Raw genomic sequence first — 27,902 nt, forward strand, 5'->3', positions numbered from 1 at the left:
GGCATTCATATATACACCCAAATGTATTTTCCCACCCACCATCTCCCCAATATATAATCTGTTTACTGTGTAGATTTAGACCTGGATTCATGTGGGAGGAGCACTTTGAATATACATCACTTGCAGGAAATGAAATGGCCAACAGAGCATGGCAAATCAGGTAAAACTGGCCTAGTTTTCAGGACAATGAATATTCATTTCCCTTTTTCTGAATTTTCACCCTACCCCATAATTCAGAGTAATGAAAGGAGACATTTTTCTTGTGAGATGATAACAGTTAATCAGAACTGAAGTCAGTATTGCTGTAAAATCATCCCTGATAATGATTGTATCCCTGATTGCCTTCTCAAGATTGTGCTGATTTTTGATGGCAGAGTTTTTCCTTTTGCATCTGGAGAAGGGTGGGGGTTATACACACATAGAGGTCAAGGGCAATTCTTATTGTAATTCACAGAACTATTATTATTATTATTATTATTATTACTATTATTACTATTATTACTATTATTACTATTATTACTAATTTGATTTGTATGGCCACCCATCTCATCTAAGTGACTCTAGGCGGCTCACGACAGGTAAGAACAATCCAATAAAAACAAGTTAAAAACCAATATACAAACATATAAAAACTGTCCATAATCAATGGAAAAACAAACAGAAAATCACAATCAGCAGCAGAATTCATTCAACATCAACTCAGTACAGCCATTGGAAGAACTCCCCACCGTTGCTGGACCCCCAGGCACAGTGGCAGAGCCATGTCTTTCGGGCTTTCCAAAAGGCCAGGAGGATCAGGGCCAATCTAAAGTCTAGGACAGTGTTGTCCAAACTTGGCCATTTTAAGATGAGTGGACTTCAACTCCCAGAATTCCCCAGCCAGCCATGCTGGCTGGGGAATTCTGGGAGTTGAAGTCCACTCATCTTAAAGTGGCCAAGTTTGGACAACACTGGTCCAGGGGGATGATGTTCCAGAGGGTCGGTGCCCAGGCAGAAAAAGCTCCCTTCCTGGATCCTGCCAGATGACACTTTCATAGACGGGACCATAACATGCCTCACCTGCTGGTCCTGATCGGCCGGGTAGATGACACCCGGGAGGCAGTCTTGAGCTCCGGTGACTACAGGGCCATGCCCATTCTTCCAAGTGATGCTACTCCATCTCGAGTGGGGGTGGGGATGTGTGTGTGTGGGGGGGATTATTCATGTAGCAAACGCAGGATATTCTCTGCTCCACCGCACGATTAGGCAGCGTTTCCTCAACAGTCTCCCGCGGGGATAGGTTTTCTCTTACTCATAAGGCAACAGTCTGTTCGTGAACCAGTCCATCTGGAAACATAATTATATCAGACGACTAAAGTATTTACTGGGAGTTCACTGGGATTCAGATTTGAGTAAGCACGTTTAGGACGCTTCTTAACCAGATTAAAGGTTTTGAAATGATTGTGCTGCCACGACGACGACTAGGTTGATGGTTGATGAAATACGCCTGGAAAGGTCCCGTCCTATCGAAATCATTAATGCAACTCTTTCGACAACAAAGAAACAGAAGCAAGCATGCCTTTTCCTGGCAACGCCTCGAATTTCGCAATCCGCTCCTCACCGGGACTAAGCGCTGCGCCGGCTGGCAAAGAGGAGGAGCGAGGCGCGGGAGGAGCCGCGGAGGCGCTCCTAGTGCAGCAGGAGGAGCCAAACGGCTGGGGAAGGCGGAGAGCCGAGCAAAAGCGCCGAGCAGAGGGCGCGGCGGAAGACTCCGCTGGCGCTGCCCCCTCGCCGCGCCGAGTCCCGGAGCGCCGGGGCGCGTGAAGCAGGGACAGGTCGGCGATGGCGTCCATGGCGGCGGCGATCGCTGCCTCTCGCACGGCGGTCCTGAATGGGAACCGGCCGCTGGACGAGCGGGAGCGCAAGCGCTTCAGCTACTTCTCGTCGCTGAGCCCCATGGCTCGCAAAATCATGGCGGAGAAAGAGCGCATCCGCGAGCGCTACGGGCCGGACTGGGAGCAGCTGCCGCCCCGCCAGCAAGACGAGATTATTGACAAAAGCCTGGTGCAGCCCCACATCCAGGCCCGGTACGCGGCTCACCGAGGGGCCGCCCGGGCCAGCCCGCCCCCGGTCTGCTACCCGAATCTGCGCCTCAATACCGGCCAGAAGGTCGTGCGCTTCGGGGACGAGGTAAGCGGGTCAGTCGCGCTCTGCACGTGTACAGGGGCGAGCAGCGTACTGCGTTTTCTTTCTGGGCCCGGCTCGGACGGGCCTCTTGAAGCAGCCGTGAGTCACCTTTGCGTTGAGGTGGGAGAGGGTGGCGGCAAGGAAAGGCGGACAAGAGGTAAAGAAACGCAAGGCAAGATTTTAAAAAGGGCTAAAAGTGTCTGGGAGGAAGGCCTTTCTTTGACACATGTGCAGAGTGCCGTTTTCCTTTTATCTTTAGACATACCCGGCGCCTATAGTAAAGTTAATTGGGCCGACGTCGGCGTAGGTAGGCAACAGGCATGATTTCGCTTTAGCCTGGAGCTTTCCGGTCTTCCCCTGACCAGGTCCAAACACGGTGGAGACGGTTTTCTTCCAAACTCAGTTCTGTGGGCACACTTCGACCCCAGTCCCTCTGTGTTCAGTCGGGTTTATTCAGCTGGAAGAGCGCACCCACAGTGCTGTGATAACTTCTGGAGTCTGTAGGTTACAATTGTTTCCTTTCTGCCTCTGCAGGAATTAAAATTACTCTGGATTTCCAAGAATGAATAAATACAGGAGGAATAACCCTCACAGTTTTTAACTATTTACCCCCCTTCCTGTTCCTTTTGTTATTGGTGAACCTTACTATTTATCACACTGGGCTTACTTTTTTGAGCAGCCCAGTGATAGTTGTCGCCGCTAATAAAATACACTATTATTTTACTGTGAAAAGGGGAGTGCATGAAATCTAACAAAAACACTGGCAACGGTCAGGACGCTCAGGGTAATTTGCCAGGGCTGCACTGTCTTTCCAAACTAGGTATGTGTTCAAGAACTGCCACTTCTTCCTGAAAAACAGGCTAGTTTGCATGTCTGAATCCAAGCCTAATTTAGGGATGATGAACTGGGGCAGACCTTTGACACCCTTAGAGTTTGCTTGCTTCTTATTTTGATGGAGGGGAGGAGAAGCAAACTTTTGACGGCCAATCTCCTGGCTCCCAAAGCCAAGTTATCAAATCAGAAGGGGGGACTGCCCAGCAGTTTCTTTTCACACTGACTTCAGTTCAAGCAGCGAGTGCTATCTCTCCATCTGACTGGATTACATTCCAGGCACAGATACAACAGAAAACCCTGCATATTGCTATTGCTATGGCTGTCAAAGTAGTTTTTAATCCTTTCCCTGCCCATCTTAATATAATGTAATATTTGATATTGATATTATTATATGTATCAGATTTGCTTTGTTGTGGTTTGCACTGTGTTGTTTTCCCCAAAAGAGAATCATGTGATGGAAAGCTAGGTAGTCTTTCTCAGCCTGATTAGGGAAGGCTGGCGTATGGTTCATGCCCTACACTCCTGTAGTGTGGAAATTAGAGATTTGCTAAGCTTTCACTGAGTGAAAGTCACTCTCTCTCAACCCAGTTTATCTTAAAGGGTTGTTATTGTCAAAAGAAAATTAAAGGAGAATCTCTTAGAAACTGTCTTGAACTCTGCAGAAAAGGTGAGATAGGTAAAATATTTATATTTATATAGAGATATAATATGTAGATATAGATAGATATAACATGCATATTTATATAATAAATATAAACTAAGAGCAAGTATAAATGGTCATTACTTAGTAAAAATATTTTACAGTTGTGTAAACTGTATTTTCTGCTAACAGACTTAATGTTTCTTATCTTTCATTTTACACAATTGCTTTTCTGTGTCTCCATTTGGATGCATTTAGAAATCTATAGGGTTTTTCTTTTCTTTTTTAACAGAGAGTAGACAGTATAATGCCGCTGGGTACCACTGTCTGCCTTTCGGCTCCTTCTTTTGGCATTCAGCAGGCTCACTTCTCTATCTGACTTTTAAAAGATTCTTCTAGTTTAAAAAAATAGGAAGCTGGCACTACCCTCAAATATTATTCATAAGAATGCCTCTAGGATCCACATAGACTCCATAAGTAATCTTAGAAAATAAAAATGGTGGCCAGCTACAATCAAGTATTTGCGCACCTCTCCAGAAAAAGGCAGAAGTATGAGGTGCTAAGGAGTACCCTGAACAGGAAAGATGGAGGAGATGGAAGAAGGCAGTTTCTGAACAGTAAATTCTCCCCAGGAGACCAGCCATGGCATACTCTGAAAATTCTAAATCTCCCCACAGAATTCATATATTGCAGAGTCTTTGATAAGCATCAGGGTGCCTCAGGAGTCTTCATCTTTTCTGCAGCAATAGGCTAATGGGATTGTCCAGAATAACTATATTCCAAGACATTAGGTACTTCAGACTTGATTCAAGATAACTTGGCGGCAGGGTCGGGGGGGGGCTCCTTTGCATTTCAAAACAGCCTCTCCCAATCTGGTCATGCTGGCTGGGAATTCTGAGAATTACAGACCACAAACATCTGGAGGACACGAGATTGGGGAAGGTTCTTCTAGTGAACTCTGTGCTTCCCCAAATGCCTGTTTAAAGCATACAGTGATAAGTAAGAGCCCTGTGCATATTTTTGTTGCACCGATGAAGATCTCCTTCTAGTCTTTAAGGGATAGAAAGCCAAGAAGAATGGTACAGTTAAAAATAATTGGAAAGAATGCTAAAGAACAAAAGGCAGTACTTAACATAGCCTGCATATTCATCCACAAGAATAAAAAATATATAAAAAAGGTCTGCAAACAGCTAACTTGTTAACAGCAGGTGGTAGGAAGTTACTGCTAAAATTAGCATTGAGGAATTGTTTACATTTGACTACAGGAAACTGGCAATCCTTTTTGTGCTTCTCCCGCAAAAAATCTTGGAGCAATCATGAATGTTCCAGGTTTGGATATTTTTATAACACCTTCTAAAAATGTAAGTCAGGTTTTCCACTGCTACTGCTGAAGTGGGAAGACCAAGGGTGTGGAAAATAAGTTGCAGTGCTCTGAAGTGGAAGGTTTTTTTAATTGTTCCCAGTTTTTCATATTTGATACTTGTGCCATAGCCTTTGGAAAAGGGAAAGAAATTGCCTCTTAATAAAATAGAATGGTCTCAACATGCTTACCTAAAAGACATGAGCATAGCTGCTGAGATATAATAGGAACAGTATGTCAATGTTTACTTTGATCATTTAGGACAACCCTGTGGTGTCCAGAGGAATTCTGAGAGGCCATTGTCTCAACTTGGTTTCCCCATTCATGTAAAAAACTAATCTTCTGAATGTTTCACTGTACGGGTAGTCCTTGTTTAGTGACCGCAATTGGTACCGGCAACTCGGTCATTAAGCAAAGTGGTCGCGACTGTGGTTATGATCTTACTTCAGCTCTCTTTTGCTTTACAGACCTGCAAAGGTCGTAAATGCAAGGATTGGTCATAAAGTTACTTTTTCATCACTGTCATAACTGCGAATGGTCACTAAATGAGGCAGTCAGTAAATGAGGACTACCTGTATAATATTGGGATCAAGTAGAACCTGATTTAACTGCAGTTGGCATAAGTGCTTAGATTGTTTTAAAGTTTTAAAAGATTGAAACATTTAGGTAAAAATATAATTCCTGTACTTTTAATCTCCTGTTTGAAGAATCTGTTTAGAAATGTAGTATATAGGTATTAATCTTTTGTATTTCTGAAGCAAGTCAGTAGTGTTGAGCTTTTTTCCCCTTTGCTACCAAAAATTTTGAATCACATTCCTTATAATTTCTCAGAATTCCATTTCTGATTCTACAAAGTTTTGAATATTTGTAACAGGAAATAGAACTTTGAATTTGCTTGCATCAGGTTGGTATTTCCTTTGTCTTCATTTTTTTTTTACAATTTGTTTAAATTTTAATATCTAACAACAAAGTTTCTGCAGCCAAATTAAAACCATTTTCAAATACCATGTGGCTGGAGATTCTAGATTAAAATCAGAAACATCAGTTAACCTCTCCAAATAGAAACCTTTTATCTGCAAAAGAAAAGAAAAGAGTTTGACCTCCTCCAGTCTTCACAAGAAATCTGCCATTTAACTTGCAGTAATAAGTTTGCATCCATCCTCTGGTAGGTGTATTGACCTTCCTTTCAAGTTTAAAACTTTGGAAGTAGTCAAAGAACTTGTTCGCTTCCTGGCTTCAAATCTGGCAGGAAGTTTGGTTTCATTACTTAGACCTGCAGACAGTATTGCATTAGAGTAGCCACATTTACAAATTCCCTGTGGATATTGCCTTAGTTTTTGGGGTTGTATTTGTGTAACAAATAATCTTGGAGATTATGAGATGATTGTAATGTCTTACTTCCATACTTCATGTTTGGCACACTCTTAGATTATCTTTCCCAGAAGTAAAAGAATAAAGGAACTATTTTTATGAGTTACATACAAGAAATACTTTAGTCTGCTTTTCCAACAAATCATACCTTCACCAAACAAAATCTTTCCCATTACGTCGATAAAGAGCCACTTCAAATACAGAAAGCAAACACCTATGTGTAACCTAGGGTTATAAATCATGCAATATCTTATCAACATTGAAAAGTCATCTTTTTTGTTGTCCTCTCTCCAGCTCAAAAAATTTGTAATTCTTGATATAAAATTTCATATTTTTGGTATATGATTCACAACTTTAAATTGTATTGATGTTTGGGCACATCGACAGCTGGTTTGACAAGCTTCCCTCCAGTCCACATGGTGACACAAAGTATGTCAACTTAGCCAAAACGCATCTTTCTTCTTGCATCCTCATTGGTGTTGGTCCTCCTTGGTTGCAAGGACATCTTGTTTGAACTGTGCCTGCCTTGTTCACTCAACAAAGACATCAGGGCATGATGTGACAAGGAGATTGTTTTTCAGCCGGCTTGTTGCAGAGCCTGATCCTGTCTTGGGATGAAAGAAAGTGACCGGCCCAAGGTCACACAGCTAGCTTCAGTGCCTAGGAAAGGCCTAAAATCTCGTTCTACCTGCTCCTAGTCCAGCACCTTAACCACTAAACGCTGGCTCTGTCATAGTCAAACTCAAGTATGCCTTATTTATTGATGCTGCTGAAAAGTGCTGTTGTAACAGTTTACACTAAGATAAAGGGCAGTAGTTCAAGGATTTCCTAGCCAGTAAAGGAAAATTCCCATCAGTCATTCTCCCTAATGTGAACTGGGGCTGAGGGAGGAAGTGAGTTCTCACAAATGGCTAGAGCAGTATTTCTCAAACTTCGCAACTTTAAGATGTGTGGACTTCAACTCCCAGAATTGCCATATTGTACTGCAATTGTCATCATCGCCGCCGCCACCCCCACCCCCCTCATTTTAATGTATGTAGATTTTTTTGCTTTGTCTTACCACAGCAGCCTTTCCCAGTCAGCCCAGGAAAGACCTAGCTTCTTTAAGGAGCTGCTAGCAAATGTGATGTGAGTGCCCACATGCATACATGCTGCATCAACTCTACTGATTAGAGTTGGGTTTGTTAAAAGAGAGCTAATGGAGGGAAGTGAATTAAAAAAAACTGAATGTCTGTAGGATCTAAATGCTTTATACCGTTTGTGGTTCTTTTAAAAGTTTTATGACCTCTTTGTGCTGCTCGGTTGGAAATAACTATGGAAGCAAATAATGTATACTCAGGGAACAATCTAGATGCCAAGAACTTTTAGTTTTGATTTTCTGTATATTATGACTGGGTAAATAGATTCTTTGGTGCTCTTGAGTTTGTGTTTAGTTGAACTAAGTAAGAGAAATTATGGAACAACTGGGTTGAAATGACATTTTCTGAAAACACTGAGCATGGAGGAAACTTGATTGTGTGATAGCTTTAACTTGTGCAATGAGTTCTGAAAGATCCAGCAGCCAGGGCTGAGATGTTTCCTATGGTTAAGATCTATAGTAGTTTTAAGACTTCTCATCTGGGTTTGGAAGTAGTTTTAGTTTAGGTGGATCAGTGAAAATGTAGTCAGAGGGTGATATCAAATTTGGCCACCTATAGTCTGTCTTCTTTTATATGTCGTATTGCTGTATGCATGTATAGAGTGTTGTTTAATTCAATTTATATGGCCGCCCATCTTATCATAGTGACTCTGGGTGGCTAACAACAATTAAAAGCAAAAAATAAATACATAACCAGCAGCTGAGATAAACAACAACCAGTCATCAACATAAACTCTTCATGGGTACTGACTGACACTCTGATTCCCATGCCCAGGATCACAGCCATGTCTTCAGAGCCAATCTAATCTTCAGGGGGATGATGTTCCAGGGGGCAGGAGCCGCAACAGAAAAGGCTGTCTTCCTGGGTCCTGCAAGACAACATTCTTTAAGTGATGGGACTCATAATAGGCCTCTTCCGCCAGATCAGATGGGTTGCTGTTATCGGTATTAATTAAAGACAATGAGAATTTTCACATTTCCAGGATCCAGTATCAATTATGCCACCCAGGAGAGAGTGTTCTTACATTTTGGGGCTGGTGAGCACATATGGCATTCTGAGAACATGTGGTGGGTACTCTCAAAAAAATCTGCTAGGACCTCTGTGAGGGAAGAGTTGCACACCACACTCATTTAATGTTTCTCTGCCCTCTCCCCCACCATGTATACTTTCCAGATACTTTTTACTATCTTTGTTTACCATAATCTTTTGCTGGAAAGGCGGGCATTCTTCCAAGCAAAGCAGTGGGCGGCAGCTACCTGTCTCTTTTATTTTCAGAGAAAGCTTTTGGCATCTGTTTGAGGCTCAGATGTATTTGTGGAAATACAAATGATGGCAGAGGCTGGTGATTTCCCTGCAGCGTGCCAGCTTCCCATAGTCTGGTGGGTCTTCGAGGCTTGTTGTGGATCCTTTGCCCAGGATATAAGCGGTTCCCAAATCCCTGTTTGTATGGTTAACAGTGCATGCACCAGTGTTCACCAATCTTCTCTAGATATCTTGCATCCTCACCTCCAAAATTCCTAGCCATTGGTCTAGCCCCAGTCAGCCAGAAGGCAGTAAAGCTGGATAAAAGAGGGATAAGCAGTGTCTTTAACAATTGAAGACTGTGTGTGTGCAGTTTGGGAAATTACAGAAACTCAGCACAGGCGATGATTTTCTGGAATGTTATATAGACAGTTATTTTCTCATAATAATTGAGAGCACAGAGAGGTGCTAGCTTCCATTGGCATTTCTGTTGTTCAGTGGGGGCAAGACATTTGCAGAGGATGGCTGTTTGCTCCTTTAGATTTCTCATGCATTGGGGAATCCTGCCCAGTTAGAGTTCTCATTTTGTGGAAAGTAAGGAAGATGACCTTATTGGAAATACGCAGGACCTGTTACCTGTGCAAAAGAGGTTAAAATATTATTTTTTTAAGTTCAGAACAACAAAGTAACATTTGGAAGCCGCTCAGACACCTCCCTAATTCACTGGAGCAGTGTTTCTCAACCTTGGCAACTTTAAGACGTATGGACTTCAACTCCCAGAATTCCCTGTGGAGTTGAAGTCCACACATCTTAAAGTTGCCAAGGTTGAGGAACACTGCACTGGACTATACGACTATAAGAAAGAGGAGGAGGAACAGCACAATCAGACTTGTAAGATTCTGTTATTATAGCCAGTCTTAATAGAAGTTGTTTTAGCCTTCCAATGGAGTTGATTTCCAGGTCTGGTCTATCTAGTGGGGCTGACAGATTTGTGCAGGGAGGCTACATTAGTCCAGCAAACTCAGTGCTTCAAAAGTTGCCTTCCAAGGCATGGAGGGCCAGCTGCAGAAACATAGCAGAGGGGTGGAAAAGGATCATGAGAGGCTAATGAGCATGCTCCTTTCAATCTGGATAATTGGATGGGGTGTTGTATTTTTTTTCCCAGCCACAATTATAAGATAACTGTGTTATACACACACACACACACACACACACACACATGAATATGAATAGTTAGCAAGAAGGGATGGGTTAAATTTGACCAATTTTTTAAAAGAAGTCAATCTCTTTCACTTCTTTCTTCATATTTTACCAGTGTTATTAAAATGCCCCTCATAGAAAACTTAGTGCTGCTGCTGAAAGGCTTTCATAGTGATCATAGAATAATCTTTTGTGCTTTGGCTAACAGAGAAGTTATTTTGGCTTTTTACCCTGTGATGGATGGTCTGCTCTTGGTGTATGCCATGTACTATCCAAAAAGAAAGATACCAGTGTCTCTCCTGTCGTCCTGTTCTAATGCCCCTATTGTAACACACTGCCTGGGTGACTTGGTTAGACGCAGACTTCTCTGTGCTTGATGCTTTACTGCTGCTGCTGAAACCAGCATGTGACCGTCATTTGGCTTAAGGGATGGCATTTTTGTCATGGATGTGCAGAAGCCAGCAGAGATGTTCCAGTTCTTGCACAAACAAAAACTTAATTCCACAGCATTTGCTTTAGGGGAACATATCTTTCTATGTCATGTTAATTCCCTGAGGGGTTTAGTCTAAGTTGTCTTTGAATGTGATTCAAAGACATTAGCTTTTTCCTTCTTCCTGGTTTAGCTGCCTCCCTTGTTAAGTCTCAACGATTTTCCAGTAAATTAAAGCAGAGAGAGCACTTCTGCATGACAGCCAGACACATCATAATCAAGGGATCCTTCTTAAGGTTATCATGCATGTTCCAAGCAAGCCACCAATAATGGATTGGGGACATTAACATTCCTCAGTGGTATGCCATTGCCTGAGTGTGTTCAGAAATTGATGCAATTAATTTTTTTACATCCAAGAATAATGTAAGATGAGGGCTTGGGAAATAGGGCTTTATGATTAAACTCTCCAAGCCATTAGGGAAAATATCTTGATAGATCTCTTCTGGAAGGCTTTTTAAAAAGACTTTGGTTGTTCTGTGAAAACAACATTTGAATTCAGCATGCAAGCTTAGTTCTGTGCCCTTTCCCAAATTCAACGTTTTTAGCCATTATCAGCTGTTTAAATGAACTAAATTCCTCTCCAAAATAATCAAAAAATGCAAAATATTCAGGAGACATGCTTCATAAAAAAATTAAGGGATTAGAACAAAGTGCCCAAACCAAGTAATCAACAGTGTTCCTCCACTGGAGAAGGGGAGGATGAAACCAAAATGCCAACCACAGCTCTTGAATCAGGCTGTTACTGAGAAAAGGATTCCAACCCAATCAAAAGTTTGTTTAAAGAACTCAGAAACTGAAACTAGAATGAGAGAAGTCCTTTACTTTGATAAAAGATTCATCAGGTATGTCTGAAAGAATTAACAAATAATTTTAAGGCGAATATTAGACATTTCTCAGCTAGTCAAGCTTACGACTTACATATTAAAAGTGCCTCTTGTATAAAAATGATTGAGAAGGAACTCACGGAAGTTAAACAACTCTGGCAGATGTTGAAGATCATGACAGATGAAACAATCTCTGTATCAGAGGTATTAGCAAAAAAGCTGGGAACAGCGACATGATGGATTACCTAGTAATGAGACTTAATGATCTCTTCTCTGAATTACATTTGTCTGTAAAGGACAAAGTTCAAAATTTCAGGCTTGCAAAGTTGAATAAACTAAGTGCAATTATAATTAAGTTTCTTAATGAACATACTGGCGAGAAAATTATTCAGGAAGCTCACAAGTTGAAACAGGTGAATTGAGACAGTTGTGATTTATCAAGTGATTAATCAGATTATTTTACAAAAAAGAATTGCATTTAAGCCTCTTACAGAAGTGTTGATAGAGATGGGTATTTGATATAAATTGGGATTTTCATTTAAACTTACAATATTCAAACTACATGGAACAGAAATAATTTATACTATCCAGAATATGAATAAAACTTTGGCGACTTGAAGAATGCACCCTGGAACATGGAATTACCTTGGAGATTAGCCCACCAGATAGCTACAAAATGAAAATGAAATACGAAAGAGGATTCCAAGAGAAACAAGAGCAAAAGGGGAAACAACAATAAATTGAATGTCTTAGACTGAATAGCTAGAGATCTAGTTCAGTATTAATCAGATATTTATTTAAGAAGAGGGAAGAAGATAGTTAATATGGATATTATTATGAATATTTGAATTCCAGAATTTTTAGAGCTATAATTTATTGCATCAAGATGAGAATGTGCCTGCACTTGGTGAAAAACTAAAATTGCACATTTTAAAGCTAGGGGAAAATCCACAGAAGGCTACTTCATATAGGTCTATTTCATTGTTAAACACTGTTTATAAATTATATTCAGAATTATTGGTGAACCATATCAGATCAATTATAGTTAGAATTATAATAATGGAATATGTCTAGCTCAGCAGAAAGATATTATATTATACTTCATTTTTGCAAAAGAAATTCAGCTCCTTTAATCATGTATTCTCTAGATATATGGAAAGTCTTCAATTGCATAGAAGGACTTCAGTATTTATTAAAAAAAGTAATTTGGCTCTAAATTCCAAAATAGGATAGGCAACATTTACCAGCCTACAACAGCACAAGTAAGAACCAATAATTATGACACAAACAAATTTATCATCATAAGAGACACCGCAGTCTGCTATATATCTTGTAAACCTTTAATGAATTGTAGGCAAGATTGTAAACTGAAGGAAACATTCTTTCATGTTTGGAATATGATAAAGTTTCAGGTTTTTGGAAGGAAGTTTATAATGAGAGGACATATATAGCTAAACGGAATATTGAGTTTTCTCGAAAGTTACGTTTACTATCTATATTTGATGGTCAGATCAAGAAATTGAAAAGTAAAATAAACCCAGACCCCCCAACAAACCCTCTTTAATAGGAGCCAAATTAATTACAGTATTGCTAAAATAGAAATAGCTAGAGAATATCTCTGGAGAGTTGGTATGGTAAGCTCTGGTCTAAAGCATTACTTAAGAAAGTTTCTGATAAAATCCATTGTTTGACAATGCAAAGTAGCAAATCACTGTTCTCCAAGGAATGGTGAGATTTTATTGTTTATACAAGAAATAAGCATCCTTGTATCAGCCTATATCAGAAATTATGAACGCTAAACTATACCAGCGTTATGTAAAATTTAAATTTAAACAATTAAAAATGTTTGGGATATATGTGTGTGTGTGTCTATCTATCCAGTTACCATATTGGGTATATGTGTTGCCCAGAATGTCTTATGCTTGGAGTGTCTTCAAGCCTGGTTGCCCAGTAAATAAATAATAAATAAGCAACTCCTGAGCTAAAGCAACTTTCCTCCAACAAGTACATGCTAGATTTAGATGCGCTGGGACTATAACTCTCAGAATTCCCAGTCAATCCTGAGTAAGAAATTTGGGAGTTGCAGTTCCAGCACTTCAGGGGAGAAAACAATTTGGGACTTACCAAGCAAAGAGTATCACACAATAATGGGCCTTTGAAGTGTCCATTAAAGTAGAGGCTTGCTGGGCATAGCCAAACTACAAAAGTGTTCTTCAGCACTTTTTTCCCAAGCTTACACTGGAGTTCTGTGACAGACAGAAAGACTTCAGTATGCTGGAGAAAAAGAGCAGTCCTGTTTTGTTAGGGGTGGCCAAAGTCATGACCGCCTTCATAACTCTCATGCAAGTGATAAGTGAACCTGAAATAACCCAGGTGGACTCTGCTTTGAAGGGGTTAAACATTTGGGGGGCAGGGGAGAAGGGAGAATTTTCTCAGTTAAGGTTAGGTTTTGAATGGAGCATCTGTATCTGTGAATGTGGAATGATGGCGTTTTATATGTCCTTATGTAATAAAAGAAGTCCCACAGTTCTGGAGTTCAGAAAATGTGTAGATACTTTGTCATTAATCACATTTTTTCTGTGGATTAATTTTATAAGACAAATAATCATATTCATGATCGAGCTGGAGATTTAGTCCTCGCATTGACTTACTTTTTGGGAACATTTGCTTCTTCCTTCATACCCTTTTATTTATGGTACCTTACTTGGGGAAGAATTCCATTTGACTTCAGTTTTAAGGTATACTGAGTAATTCTGTTTCTTTTGCCTTGAGGGAAGTGCGTGCTTATTTGTGTGTTTTTGCTTTCATTTCAGGATATCACCTGGCAAGATGAACACTCTGCTCCTTTTTCTTGGGAAACTAAGGTAACTTTGTGAAATTGTTATATTTGCCTGTGATAATTGTCAAGTTTGTTTAGTTTCAGAATAGAATGCCCTTTTGGGGCCCAGGGGCAATTATGTATGAGCTTGTGGAATATAGGTTTCAACAGCAGAAAAACTCTGATTTCTCAAAATAAATTTCAAACAAGGATAATGATAAAAATAATACATTTTACCCTTTTATCTTCCGAGGAACAAATAGAAGTACAAGGACCCCTTATTTCATGCTCACAATAATCTTGTGAAATGTGTTTTGTAGAGACACAATGATAACTGGACCAAAGTCACTAATGAATTTCATGAAAAAGCTGGTCTACTAGTACAGGTATGGGAAGCTAATGACTTTCCAGATGTTGCTGAACTCTAATGCCCAGCATCTTTCGCCATTAGCCATGCTAGCTGAGACTGCTGGGAGTTGTCATTCAGCAGCATACTGGGCCAGACAGGTCAACGATCTGATTTGGAACAAAATAGCTTCCTGTGTTTCTGAGGTCCAGCACTCTGAATATTGGTTCTCAGTATCGAGTTTGTAGGCATTGACTTGTTTATGTTCACCAAACCTAGACTTTTGACAGATGCATCTAATAAGCTGTTGTTAGTGAGAGTTTTTGTTCACCTGACCTCTGCAAAAATATTAGTAAGTTGTTAGCCATTTCAAATTAATAGTTCTTAAGGCTACAGTGTCTGAAAGAAAACAAGTCAAGCCGTGTTTAAGAAGTAGTACAGAGCCGCAATGAAACATTTTACACTGCCTTTCTTATTTTCCTAGGTGAAATTTTGTTTGAAAGACTGTTCCGTGGAATGCATGGCCCTCTTAGAATTGACCTTTGGAGCCTCAGATATCACTTGCATCTGTTTTATTTTCTCCCTCCATCTTTGATAAGTAGCAGTGTGTGTTCTATGTGTGTTCAACGCTCTATGGCTAGCGTTGTACCATTTTCTTTCTTGAGCTTGACCTGCCTTAATTTTGCTTGAGGAAAAGGGCACAGCACATTTCGAATTCTAAAACTAAACTGTATATTACAAGCAGTTGCACGCTTTTTTCTGCTGAAGATTTGTTTCCTAGAATGTTCTGAGAAATAGTTGTGGGTAAAGAATAGAAACGTGGTAAGAGAGAGGCCACCCTTCACCCTTTCCCCTTCATGTCCATTGTGAGGGTTATTCTTATTTGAGTACTTCAGAACCATATATAAAGTTCTGAAACGTGGGGGTTGGGAGGCAAAGAGTCATAATTACCTTCTGGCTTTCTTTATTTGGAGACTTACTATATTACTAAATCAGCATCTTCAGAATAGGACTGTCTAAAGATAGAGCACTCTCTTTCTCTCTCTTTCTCTCTCAGAAATTTTGCTAATGGATTTTTGTTTCTTAACAATAGTTGTTTATCCTTACAGTTCTCCCAACAGAGCCCTTGGCAGCTGGCTGTTGATTGTAGGTCTATGTTGGGGAAGGTCATGTTTTAAAATGAGATAGAATGATGCTTCAGGTGTGAAACAGACACACTGATTTAAAAGTTGGCTGTGGTGTTCATTGGTAGAACTTAGCTTGGTGAGAGTCCTGAGATCAGTGGGATCAGCCATTCCCAACCTGGTGCCCTCTAGATTGTTTCAGCTACAGTTCATATGATCCTCAGCCATTATGGCAGAGGCTCCCCTAATAACCCAGTTAAAGCAGGATCAAGTAGTGTGTGGCCCTCCCAATCTTGACCTTGTGTTTCTCCTGGCCCTGCCCAGCATAGTTAGTTCTGAGGACTACAAGGAGTTGCAACCTAGGAACACCTGGAGGGCCGCCTCTGCTGTTCACACCTGAATTATGGTAGCAGGTGAATTTTCAATATTTCTGCATAAATATGTCCTAAACATGATCCGTTCTCTACATGTCCTAAAAGTAGATAAAAAGAACCCAATTTTAAAAATGAGTCAAAAACATTATACTTGTTCATTTATTTATTGAGGAAAATGATCCAAAGCTTCGTATTTGTGTGTGGCAAAAGTATGTGAACTTTGGCTTTCAGTAACTGGGGTGCCCCCCTTGGGTAGCAATAACTGCAACTAAATGTTTCCTTTAATTGTTAATCAGTCCTGCACATTGGCTTGGAGGAATTTTATCCTATTCCTCCTTAAAAACAGCTTCACCCAGGAATGTTCAAAAGGGTTCACAAACTTTTAAGCACCACAGTATATCCATATATAAACCTCCTCCCTCTCTCCATGTACACATTTTTCTGTGGAATTCAAACTTTTTTTCTGATTCCCTTAGCAAAAATGTATGCAGAGCAATTAAACACAAGAAAACTGACTGAAATAGAGTTTGTTGCATTTTTTGCATATAGTTTTTAAACCCTTTTTACATGTTTCTTATAGCATATGAGGGCTAAAGTGGGAAAGAGATGGAGTCACATATGCTGTTGCAACCCCCTGTGTCCTCTGTGTGTGCCTGCCCCACCTGCTCACTTTCAGATTTTGCCATGTTGAGAGGCAAAATCTGAAAGGAGTTTTGATTCATCTTCAGCTGAACATGGGTAAAAATTTCCTTGGGATCACAACATTCAACTGAATTAATTAATTTCAGGCTTTACTACTCAGAGCTGGAAGGTGTACGTTGAATGATTTACCCCCTCCTACTGTTGTTCTCTGGCTTATCTGAAAATTTGTGAAGAGGGCTTTCAGTATCTGTGGCTGTCCAGATATTCCTAAACTTATAGCTTCCAAGATTCATTATCCCTGTCCTTGCTGAACAACATTTGGAGGGCCACCAGTTCCACATCTTAGCTTTAGAGGCTAAAGAAAGTGATTTGTGGCTCTTGCCCCAGTGAAGGAAGGCAAGACCAGTGCATTCTCCCTTCTGTCGGCAGCAAGACTGCACTATGCCCAAACCTTTTTTGAATGGAGGACAAGACAAGCTGTACTGCTCTTTGGAGCCCATCAAATAGATCATGATATTGGAAAGTGTGAAGCCCATGGTAGTTTTCAGATGTCTCCCTTTGATCTCTGAGTCATGACTTGCCCACCCTTGTAACAGAGACTGACACACCAGCCATATGGATTACCTTCCACTTTATGATTTGTCAATTTGCCAATACCTGTCACTCCTAGCAATGGCTGGGAGCAATATGGAGACAGGTTACACTGTTTATTTCCTTCTCAAGAGGAACTGCAATAAGAGGATTGTTTATACTGGTCTTGGCATGATAGTTGTATTGTTAGAAGCAGTATTTAGATTCCCATATGTATGGAGATCCATAGTTATGGATTGTAGCCCTGTCTTCTCTGTCCATTGCCATTGGCAATGGAAGGAGGAACTCTTGGACCCACTTCAGTTTCTGGATCTATATAAAAATAGTTTGAAGAGTTTCACCATCACTAGGAACATGGTTGATTGAACTCCTCAAGGGTCTTGTCTTTGGTACAGAAAGAAATTCTTAATTGCTGAAGCAAGTAGGCTAGGTTCACTTAAGTTGCTTAACTGAACGTGGATCAGCTTAACATAATTGCTATGTTCACATAATATTCTGTGCTGAAATAAATCATATTATGGTTTAATAAGGTGGTTTACTTCAAGACAGCACATAAGACAATAGTTGCATGCCACTGAACCACAGACTATTCAATCCCATTTTAGCCAAGTTTAAGGCACTGAGCAAATACAGCTATAGAACAGCTTTCCCTAGCAATATGTGCTTCAAGGGTATCAGTGCAGCCTGTTGTAGGTTCTTACTTAATGTCTTTTGAATAGAATCTTGCTTTGTGAAAGTCTACGTTCTGCTTGAATTTAGGGTTTTTGAACATTTTTGTAAGCTCCTGTCCTACAGGTTTGTTTGACTTACTTTTCCACCCCCACTATTTTCTCTTCTGTTTTGCAGTTGCCAAGCCAAACAGCTTGTTTTGGCTCTGCATGCTATCTACTTCATGAAATACTCCACATTCCCCACAAGTGCATAAGATATAAAAATAGCTCTTTGGATTCTTGTGGTATTCTCTGGTTTTAGTTCAGAGTTGAGTATGTGTCAGTTCAGATCCAGCTTGATCCAGCATGATGGGAGTCAGCCTTATAATGTAACCCATGCATGCTGGGAGGGGTGGTAGTGGTTGGGTATGGAGCCTGCAAAGGGAACTTCTGGGAGAGCAGAAGTGCAGCTTCCACGGTCTTTCTTCTGGTCCATGGAGCATCTTTCCCAACTTGGACATCCTCCCCATAAGTCTGGCCGGTATTGGGAATTGTGAGAAATCTGCAAATCTGGAAAGTGCCTAAGTTGTTGAAGTCTTTGATACAGCTGATGAGAGGTTTTCAGCTGTAAGCTACCTTGAAATGAATTTAATTAAATTTCCTGGTAGAAATGGGAGAAGAAAGAACTTCACATATACTTCCATCCCTAATGATCAAGCCACAATACAAACAAATGTGACTGGTGGTGTGATTAAAAGATTCAGGAATAGAAAAGGAGTTTTTGGACTACAGCACCCTTTCCTACCTGGATGCCTGTGAGTTATATGTGCTTAGGCTCCCAGAATTCTCCAGCTGTTGTAATAATTGCTGAGAATTCTGGGAAATGATGTCCACACTTCAGAAGGGTTCCCAGGTTGATGAAAGCAGGTCTGGGGCAAGAGACGAAAATATCTTAATGGGCGAAGCTGCACTTAGCATTTGTGAACGGAGTGAAAGCTGCAGTAGATAGGGCACATTATGAATTATTGGAACCATGTTGCAGACATGGGCAGGAACGGGATTTCCAGAAATTGAATTAGAGTTTTGGAAGGAGGTTGGACATAGTCTTTGTTTTTTAATTACATTATCTTACTGTAGAACTTACAGTAGAGTTTTTGTGTTTCCTTGCCTTTGCCACAACTGGCATTTGGCATTATGGTTGGATGGGATTCCAATGGCCATAGAAGGAAATATGGGGAGGAAGGGGCTGTGTGGGTCCTAAGACTACTGGTTACTCACCTATTCTAAGTGACCATTCTCTGACTGATGCAGCAGTGACAAAAGGGTGTGGTGTTAGATGCTTTTTGCATTAGGTTTGTGTTCTTTTTTATATCCATTAAGGATTAGGGTTTAATCTTGACTACTGAATGGATATTTAATTGGGCAGAGTTGGGAAGGAAATATGCTCTGTGTTGTCTTTTGGAATGAGGAAATATGTGAAGCATTCAGTATGGCTTTCGACATGACTGAATATGTTTACATTTAAAAATTCATCTCCTAAAATATGAAAGGAAGGGATTAAATTCTTAGTGAAATAAATGTTTAGGTTGGGAATATTAAATTTAAATATTGTACATCCGGGCTAAGCAGCTTGTCCTATTTTTATTCTACCAACATTTCCCCCATCTCCTTGTCCGGTCTAAACACAGACTGTCATTCCATGGCATAGCTCCCAACAACCAATTATTCTTTTTAAAAAAATCTTGGCCTGGCCAGAAGATTCATATGGCAAGGTATACATTACATCCTACTGCCTTGAATACACAGCAGGAAACTAAAAATATGGTTTGTGAGAGAGGAAATGACTTGCAGATATCTTGGACCAAAATTATTCTTCTAGGGGGTGTGCATGGAGTAGAGAGAACATCTTCAGTACCTTTTGGTCGGGCAGAGTCAATTGAGGGCTGTGTTGCCTCTTTTAACCTCACTGTTAGGGTGTTTGGGTTTTTTCCCTTCTCCAGAGCCACTAAATGATTGTTTCCATTTGAACATTTTCTTCATTTTTGTATCATAGCATCCTATAATAACTCTTAGAGAATGTGTACTTTGTACTTTTTTTTTTTAAATCTCTTGGACCGGGGTGGGCACTCCATTTCCCAACAGCCTTAGTCAGTATAGCTGATGGCGAAAGACGTCACAGTCCAGCAGCATCTGGAAGACAGTATATTGCTGACCTCTGATTTAGGTCATTCTTCAAAGTAAGCAAATTCTTAAAATGTTCAACCTCTTCTCTGACAAAGCTTTGCTTATGTCTCTTCCCTCCAGTGAAGAAGAGGGAAGAATGTCTCTTTCCTCCAACCTAGCCTAGAATAAAGCATTGTTTTGCCTTATTTGCACTACTGCAGAATTTGCCATTTTTAGCACCAAATGTAAGTTGCCCTACCCTACAAACATCAGGGCTCTGTATGAGATGCCAAATACTGTTTATAACTGAAATGAACTACTCCTGTGTCTTATTTTAAATACTGTTCGTCCATGGAAAAGAACCAGTGTTCATTGTTTACTTTTAATCCCCCAACAGAGTCAAATGGAATTCAGTATTGCTTCTCTGTTGATCCAAGAACCAGGGAATGCAGTGCCTCAGCACGAACAGAAACAGCCCAGCAAAACCGCACCTGGGCCCCCAGCCCCCAAACCTTCCCAGGGGGGTAAACCACAAAACTCAGATGGGCTTATACCAGCCAAAAAAGAGGAGGAGTCCTCATTTTGGAAGATCAATGCTGAGCGCTCCAAGCATGAAGGGGAACAGTCTGAATTTTATTCACTAACCCCAAGCCAAATCAAATCCATGGAAAAAGGAGATAAAACCCTCCAGCCTTGTTATAGGCAAGAATCTGGTCCAAAAGAGGCGACTAAAGCAGAGAAGCCTAATGCTCCTAAGCCCGAAAAAGTGATCACCCCAGTTCTTCCCACCACATCTCTAGAATGGGAAAAGCCTCAGTCCAGTCAACCTGCAGTTAGTGCCTTTGATGCTCACTCTGAACCTGCAGAGAAATTGTCATCTGCTGCAACCCAAAATGAAGGTGCCCAAAGCAGTTTTGTTCCAGATTTACAAGGATTTGGCCAGGTAAGGGGTGATTCTTAATTTCTTATCTTACCTGTTAGAGCAGTGCTTCTCAACCTTGGCCACTTTAAGCTGTGTGGACTTCAGCTCCCAGAATTCCCAGCCACACACAGCTTAAAGTGGCCAAGGTTGGGAAACACTTTGTTAGGATATGATAGGTAGAAAGAACTCAAGCAGAAGTAGATGAATAAAAAATACAGCTTTTTTTTCCAGACATTGCCCAAGAGAATGAGTTTTGTAGAGTGCTAAAATCTTACAACTGAAATCCTTTCTTTTTCTCCTGGAGATCAGAGGTTAAAAATCTAAGATGAACATTACTATTCCGTATCTTAAAATGAGCAGCATATGCTGGTAATGAGATTGCCTAAAGTCCTGCACATGTTTGCATAAACATAAAGTCAATTAACTCCTGCAGATATTGCCTGTACATGTGAGAATTGTAGCAGTGGCTCCAGTGTGCAGAGAGTGTCTAACATGTGCAGTGGAGGAGGGAAGGTGGTTTCTCTCCATTTGTGAGGGTAGAAACCAAAACTGATTATGAAGAGCTCCCCTTAAAGTGAGTGATTGTGCAACCAAATGAGCATGTGTTCAATTTACAGTGGGGCAAAAAAGTATTTAGTCAGCCACCAATTGTGCAGGTTCTCCCACTTAAAAAGATGAGAGAGGCCTGTAATTTTCATCATAGGTATACCTCAACTATGAGAGACAAAATGAGAAAAAAAATCCAGAAAATCACATTGTCTGATTTTTAAAGAATTTATTTGCAAATCATGGTGGAAAATAAGTATTTGGTCACCTACAAACAAGCAAGATGTCTGGCTCTCACAGACCTGTAACTACTTCTTGAAGAGGCTCCTCTGTCCTCCACTCGTTACCTGTAGTAATGGCACCTGTTTGACCTTGTTATCAGTATAAAAGACACCTGTCCACAACCTCAAACAGTCACACTCCAAACTCCACTATGGCCAAGACCAAAGAGCTGTTGAAGGACACCAGAAACAAAATTGTAGACCTGCACCAGGCTGGGAAGACTGAATCTGCAATAGGCAAGCAGCTTGGTGTGAAGAAATCAACTGTGGGAGCAATAATTAGAAAATGGAAGACATACAAGATCACTGATAATCTCCCTCGATCTGGGGCTCCACGCAAGATCTCACCCTGTGGGGTCAAAATGATCACAAGAACGGTGAGCAAAAATCCCAGAACCACATGGGGGGACCTAGTGAATGACCTGTAGAGAGCTGGGACCAAAGTAACAAAGGCTACCATCAGTAACACACTACGCCGCCAGGGACTCAAATCCTGCAGTGCCAGACGTGTCCCCCTGCTTAAGCCAGTACATGTCCGGGCCTGTCTGAAGTTTGCTAGAGAGCATTTGGATGATCCAGAAGAGGATTGGGAGAATGGTCAGATGAAACCAAAGTAGAACATTTTGTTCTCAACTCGTCGTGTTTGGAGGAGAGAGAATGCTGAGTTGCATCCAAAGAACACCATACCTACTGTGAAGCATGGGGGTGGAAACATCATGCTTTGGGGCTGTTTTTCTGCAAAGGGACCAGGATGACTGATCCGTGTAAAGGAAAGAATGAATGGGGCCATGTATCGTGAGATTTTGAGTGAACACCTCCTTCCATCAGCAAGGGCATTGAAGATGAAATGTGGCTGGGTCTTTCAGCATGACAATGATCCCAAACACACCACCTGGGCAACGAAGGAGTGGCTTCGTAAGAAGCATTTCAAGGTCCTGGGGTGGCCTAGCCAGTCTCCAGATCTCAACCCCATGGAAAACCTTTGGAGGGAGTTGAAAGTCCGTGTTGCCCAGCGACAGCCCCAAAACATCACTGCTCTAGAGGAGATCTGCATGGAGGAATGGGCCAAAATACCAGCAACAGTGTGTGAAAACCTTGTGAAGACTTACAGAAAACGTTTGACCTCTGTCATTGCCAACAAAGGATATATAACAAAGTATTGAGATGAACTTTTGATATTGACCAAATACTTATTTTCCACCATGATTTGCAAATAAATTCTTTAAAAATTAGACAATGTGATTTTCTGGATTTTTTTTCCCATTTTGTCTCTCATAGTTGAGGTATACCTATGATGAAAATTACAGGCCTCTCTCATCTTTTTAAGTGAGAGAACTTGCACAATTGGTGGCTGACTAAATAATTTTTTGCCCCACTGTAAGTTCATGTAAAATGATGTACATGTTCAAAACACACACACACAGTCTGAGCTTTTTGTAACTAAACAGGAAAAGGAGATTGGGGGTGGGGGTCAGAATTGATAGCTCAGTGAAGACATCAACTTGGTGCATGGTAGCTATGAAAAAGACACATTTTATGCTCAGGATCATTGTGAAAGGGATTGAAAGTAAAACTGCTGGCATTGTGATGCCTTCTTTGCCAACCTATCATGCATTCACATCTGGAATACAAAGTATAGTTCTGATTGCTGCATTTGAAAAAGGATATAATAGAGTTGGGAAAGGTGCAGAAGAGGGCAACTAACGTGCAAAGGGGACTTGTACACCTGCCTATGAGAAAATGATTGGAGAAAAAGGTGACTGGCAGGGAGCATGATTGAGATGTATAAAAAAAAATGTATAAAAAATGTATAAAATAAAATTGAGATGCTTGCAGAGAACAGCAGATGTAGAGGAGCATGTTTTTTGAAAGCTGCCCAGAGTTGCATTGTTCACATTTGGGAGCCATTTAAATTCTTTATATAAATAAAAATCTATAAATGTATGTCTCTATCTCTTGCTTGTTGACCATCATGAGAAGCAAAATGCTGGCCTAAGATAGGCCTTGGCATGATCTAGCAGGGCTATTACTATGTTTTTATGCGCATGTCCAGATAACAACTAATTGAGCTTGTATAATGGATCATTATGTAGGTTTAGTCCATATTGAATTTGATTATCCAGTTTGAGGGCAATTGGACAAAAAGGCTTCTATATTTTAGAAATTTGTTATTTCTAGCCCACATTATATCTCATGTATAAAATCTGTTTAGTGGCTGAAGGGACAAAATGATGAGTGACCCCCTCCCCACTCATTTTCTGGGAATAGTTCTTTAAAGGAATAGTTGCCATGGGGAGCAGGGGGGAATAATGTGTATTGTTCATTTTTGTGCAAGCAAAATTGGTACCTAGCCCTTGTTTCTGGATAACCCAGCCTCTCTGTTTATGCTGTTATTCCTACACATCTCCCATTAATTTTAAACGTTGCTTGGATAGCAGACATTTCTGGGAGCTGGGGCCTTCTGAGAGAAAGTCCAGTGAAGAGCCAATCATAATTTGCTTATATTCAGAATATCTGAAATAGCAGAATATTTGAGCACAGCATATGTGGCTGTGGACCACTTTGTGCAGCTGGCCTGTGAAACCTTTGATAGCCATTTCTGCCAAACAGGATATATGGAATTCTTTTCTAGCTGGCAGTAGGGGAGAGGCAATTCTTTCATATCCTTCCTTCCCCAGTTCCTGCCAGCCCTCTGAGGTAAATTTTTGGGAAGCCATAAGATCTCCAGAAGGAAGGGAGAACCATGAAACCCATCTCTTTCCAGCTGGAAACTCTTTATTGGATCAAAAGCTTTCCTAATGCAGTGTTTGCAGAAGGCGAGGTCTAGACCCAATCCATTGTGCAATATTGTAACTCTTGCCTTGATTAGTATTGATTTTATACCTTTTTTGAGTTTTAACTCTTTGCTTTCTTTTCTAACACAGATTTTCTTTCTTTCTTTCTTTCTACAGAGTAATGCAAGTAATGTTATCTTGAAGACGGGATTTGATTTTCTGGACAACTGGTAGACCAAGCAACACTGTTGGGTTTTGGAGAAAGAAAAGGAGCATCTCTCTCCGTTTTGTGTTTGGTTTCTGTTACTGGTTTCTCTGTGTCCTTTTAACTTTTTTCCCAGTTCTTTTTTAATGTTGCCCTTTGTACTAATACTTTTTGTAGAAACCTGATGGATATTTGTATTTTGAAATGGTCCGGTGTTAGAAGGGTCATTTTTTGTTTTTTTTATTTTGGTCTTTTACTAATTACTGTTCTGCAGGGTGAATAGTCATGTTTGGTGATGAACAGGATACATTGTCTAATATTTGTATGTATGCTAAGGACAAGGTGTGCAATCTAATTAAGAGAGAAAATGAAGCCCTCTGACAGAATACCCATATTTATTTTACACATTAATGCTAATGAGCTCCCATCTGTATTGCAAGAAGACAGCCATTTATGCCAAGCAGGGATAGGCAACTTGTTGTCATCCAGATGTTTTTAATAACTGTCAGAACCTTAGCCAGTGGGGCCAGTGGTTGGAGATTCTGGAATTAGTCGTCCAAAACATTTTGTGAGCATCATATGGTCTTTTCCTAATAGAGGGAAGATGGAAGCACAGAGTTCAAATACCAAAATCCAGCACATCTCTTTCAAATATATCACACAGGATATAAATCTGCAGACGTTTTACGTGTTTATTTTTACACTGGCCTATGTCACTTGACCTGGTTGCAAGAAAAGAAAAATTGAGCAGCATTAGCTAATAATGAGGTGTGTGCTGGGAGGGGGTGTGTGCTTGCTTTTGTTTTCTTTTGAGACCTAACGAGTACACAAAATAATCAAGATCGTTCGTTAAAATAAGACATATTTAATAAAATGTATTTAATAATATGTTTTATTATAACAAAACATAAAAGGAAAAGAAAGGAGAGAACAGCTTGGAGAAATATCAAATATGTGGATGGAGCTGCTTTTTACTGATTAAAAACTATCTGATAAAGGGATCTTCAGAAGAAATATAACATGAAAAATAACTGATTTATTTGATCCCTTTTGGCATAACAGCAATGAATTTTGAAATGTAGCCCTTTGTTCTCCACCCCCCTGCCCCCAGTGTTACATTACTCCAACATGTTGATTGCAAGGCATTGTAACAATGCTTTCTTTAAAAACAAAGCACTGTATTTTTTAAAAAACGTTTCATGATATGACTGATTTCTGGTGCTACTTCCCATAGTGGGAATAGAACTTGAGTGTATCACATATGTCCTGATGTATTAGATTTTCTGTTGTATTAATATTACACAGAAAGTCTTTTATATGGAGGAACACTTTAAAGATGACATCCTTCACCTGCACCTTGAAATGCTCCAGGGTACCATCTTTGGCTGCACACACCTAGACCAGCCTTGTCCAGCATCTACAATATCCAGAAATAGCTATGCAACTGACATCGCATTTCTGTAACTTTAAAAGGTAGTGTGGATTTCTCTCCCCATCACCTTCAAGCCTTAATTCCCCTTTCTGCACAAATTGTGACTTTTCCAACCAAATACCAAAGGTTATTTCTGCTTTTGACCTTGAGAACTGGATTTCCTGAGAGATGACCCAATAACAGAGACACACTGTACATATATACCTCTGATGCCATGTGGAATTCTCACAAAGACTATTTGGGGCTCTGTGTCTGATGTCAGGCGAGCCACTTGTAGCCTTCTTCCATACTAACCACAGATAAGCGGTTCCACCCTCAGAGTTGACCATTGTCCACACCTGGAAGTGGTGTGAACTCAAAAGTCCCATCTCTACAAATCATGTTTTACTTCAGACTACTTCCTGTTCCCTCTGCTGCTGTCTTTATATACTCCATTGACAATATCTGTGACTAAAGTTAAGAGGCTAGTTCTGAGTTTTGTCCTGAAAGATATAATGGAAAATAAGACTGGGTAGTACTTTGAATTCCATTCTAAAATTCATGCTTTGCAGTGTGTGGAGGCAGGAATATACAGCACTGATATGCAGCTCTCCCTCAGTCTGGATCACCATTTTGGAATCTGATCCAAAGCATTGCACAGCCCTAGAAAATAATAACACGGAATTAATTGTAAAGAACTAAGGAAAATGCCCTTTTTGAGGGGTGTTTTAGATGCCATCATACACACTTGGATATTTGTGCTGAAGATGGAAGATGAAACAGCAGCAGGCTGAACAATCTTCAAATGCTTGGCTTTGTTTTAAGACATTCTGATTAATTGGTTGTTCCTAGTAACTAACACCATACTTTATATTGTGGGGATGTTGCACTAGGTTTCCTGGTGCACACCTGCATGGCAGCACAACTATTTGTGTCATATCAATGTGCATTGAGTTGGATTAGCAAATTCAGATAAATGGCATTTCTGGAATTGCTTAACTTTTGCTGTTGAAAGAGAGGGAGGATTTGCACGAATGCAAAGAAGCACCTGAAGTTTGGTGGGCCACATGGTTATTTGCCCTGTTTTCAGTGTTTTTAAAGACACTATATTTCTAAAAGTATTTATAAAAGACTTTCAGATAGTTTTTATTTAAAGAAAAGAGAGCCTGTTTGATACTTTAAAAAGAAACAAGCTTTTAAAAAGGAATCAGCATAAAGTTCTTCAAGCCGAAGATGTTTCTGAGGTATATCTCTGGATTGTAAAAGGGAGTCTTTTCCAATCTTGTCGGAGCTGAAAGGTGTAAAGTGCTTTTTCAGTTCAGGGTCTCTTGTTCAGGTTGACCAATTAAGGAGTTTAAAAAGTGCAGTTTGGATCGACTAGAGCTTTCTGTTATTTGGCAGCTGATGGGGGATAATGTCCTGAGGTCACTGAAGCATCTTTTTTAGATTGCTGCTCTTAAGCACTGAAATTGGGTAAACTGGGCCTAATCCTCCTACTAATGTGTTTATATCCAGTCCTGTTTATCATAATGAAGTTTTTGCAAAGGAACCTCTTGATGGATTTTACTCATTGGAACACGCTAACAATGTATATCGCCTTTCTCTTTAATATAGTTTCATGGATAAACCTGATGCTTCTCCCTTTCTTAGATGTTTTTATTGAGGTTTTATTCACAATTGTATTTGGCTACAGTTCATACCTGATTCTTAATTAAAAGCACCTGACATGAACCACTGTTGGTTTTTCCCTTGTTTTAATGTCTGTCTCTTCTCATTCTTTATAGTCATG

At 40.3% G+C, this 27,902-nt stretch overlaps 1 protein-coding gene across 1 annotated transcript; it reads left to right on the forward strand.

Moving 5' to 3' along the window:
• The first annotated feature begins 1,684 nt into the window (after nt 1–1,684).
• On the forward strand, nt 1,685–27,844 carry CUNH1orf198 (chromosome unknown C1orf198 homolog). The gene is made up of 4 exons (XM_007423662.4): nt 1,685–2,169; nt 14,080–14,130; nt 20,372–20,917; nt 24,675–27,844. Exons 1-4 carry the CDS (start codon nt 1,822–1,824, stop codon nt 24,729–24,731), a joined length of 1,002 nt encoding a protein of 333 aa, XP_007423724.1. The 5' UTR covers nt 1,685–1,821; the 3' UTR covers nt 24,732–27,844.
• Nucleotides 27,845–27,902: the final 58 nt, after the last annotated feature.

This window comes from Python bivittatus, unplaced genomic scaffold, assembly GCF_059951505.1.
Source record: "Python bivittatus isolate LINGU-HERP-01145 unplaced genomic scaffold, Pbiv_v1 ctg000020_np1212, whole genome shotgun sequence".
NCBI classification, from domain to species: domain Eukaryota; kingdom Metazoa; phylum Chordata; class Lepidosauria; order Squamata; family Pythonidae; genus Python; species Python bivittatus.

Coding starts and splice junctions, on each gene's coding strand:
- CUNH1orf198 (XM_007423662.4), top strand. CDS start 1,822: ATGGCGTCCATGGCGGCGGCGATCGCTGCCTCTCGCACGGCGGTCCTG. Junction 2,170..14,079: donor TCGTGCGCTTCGGGGACGAG/GTAAGCGGGTCA, acceptor CTTTCATTTCAG/GATATCACCTGGCAAGATGA. Junction 20,918..24,674: donor ATTTACAAGGATTTGGCCAG/GTAAGGGGTGAT, acceptor TTCTTTCTACAG/AGTAATGCAAGTAATGTTAT.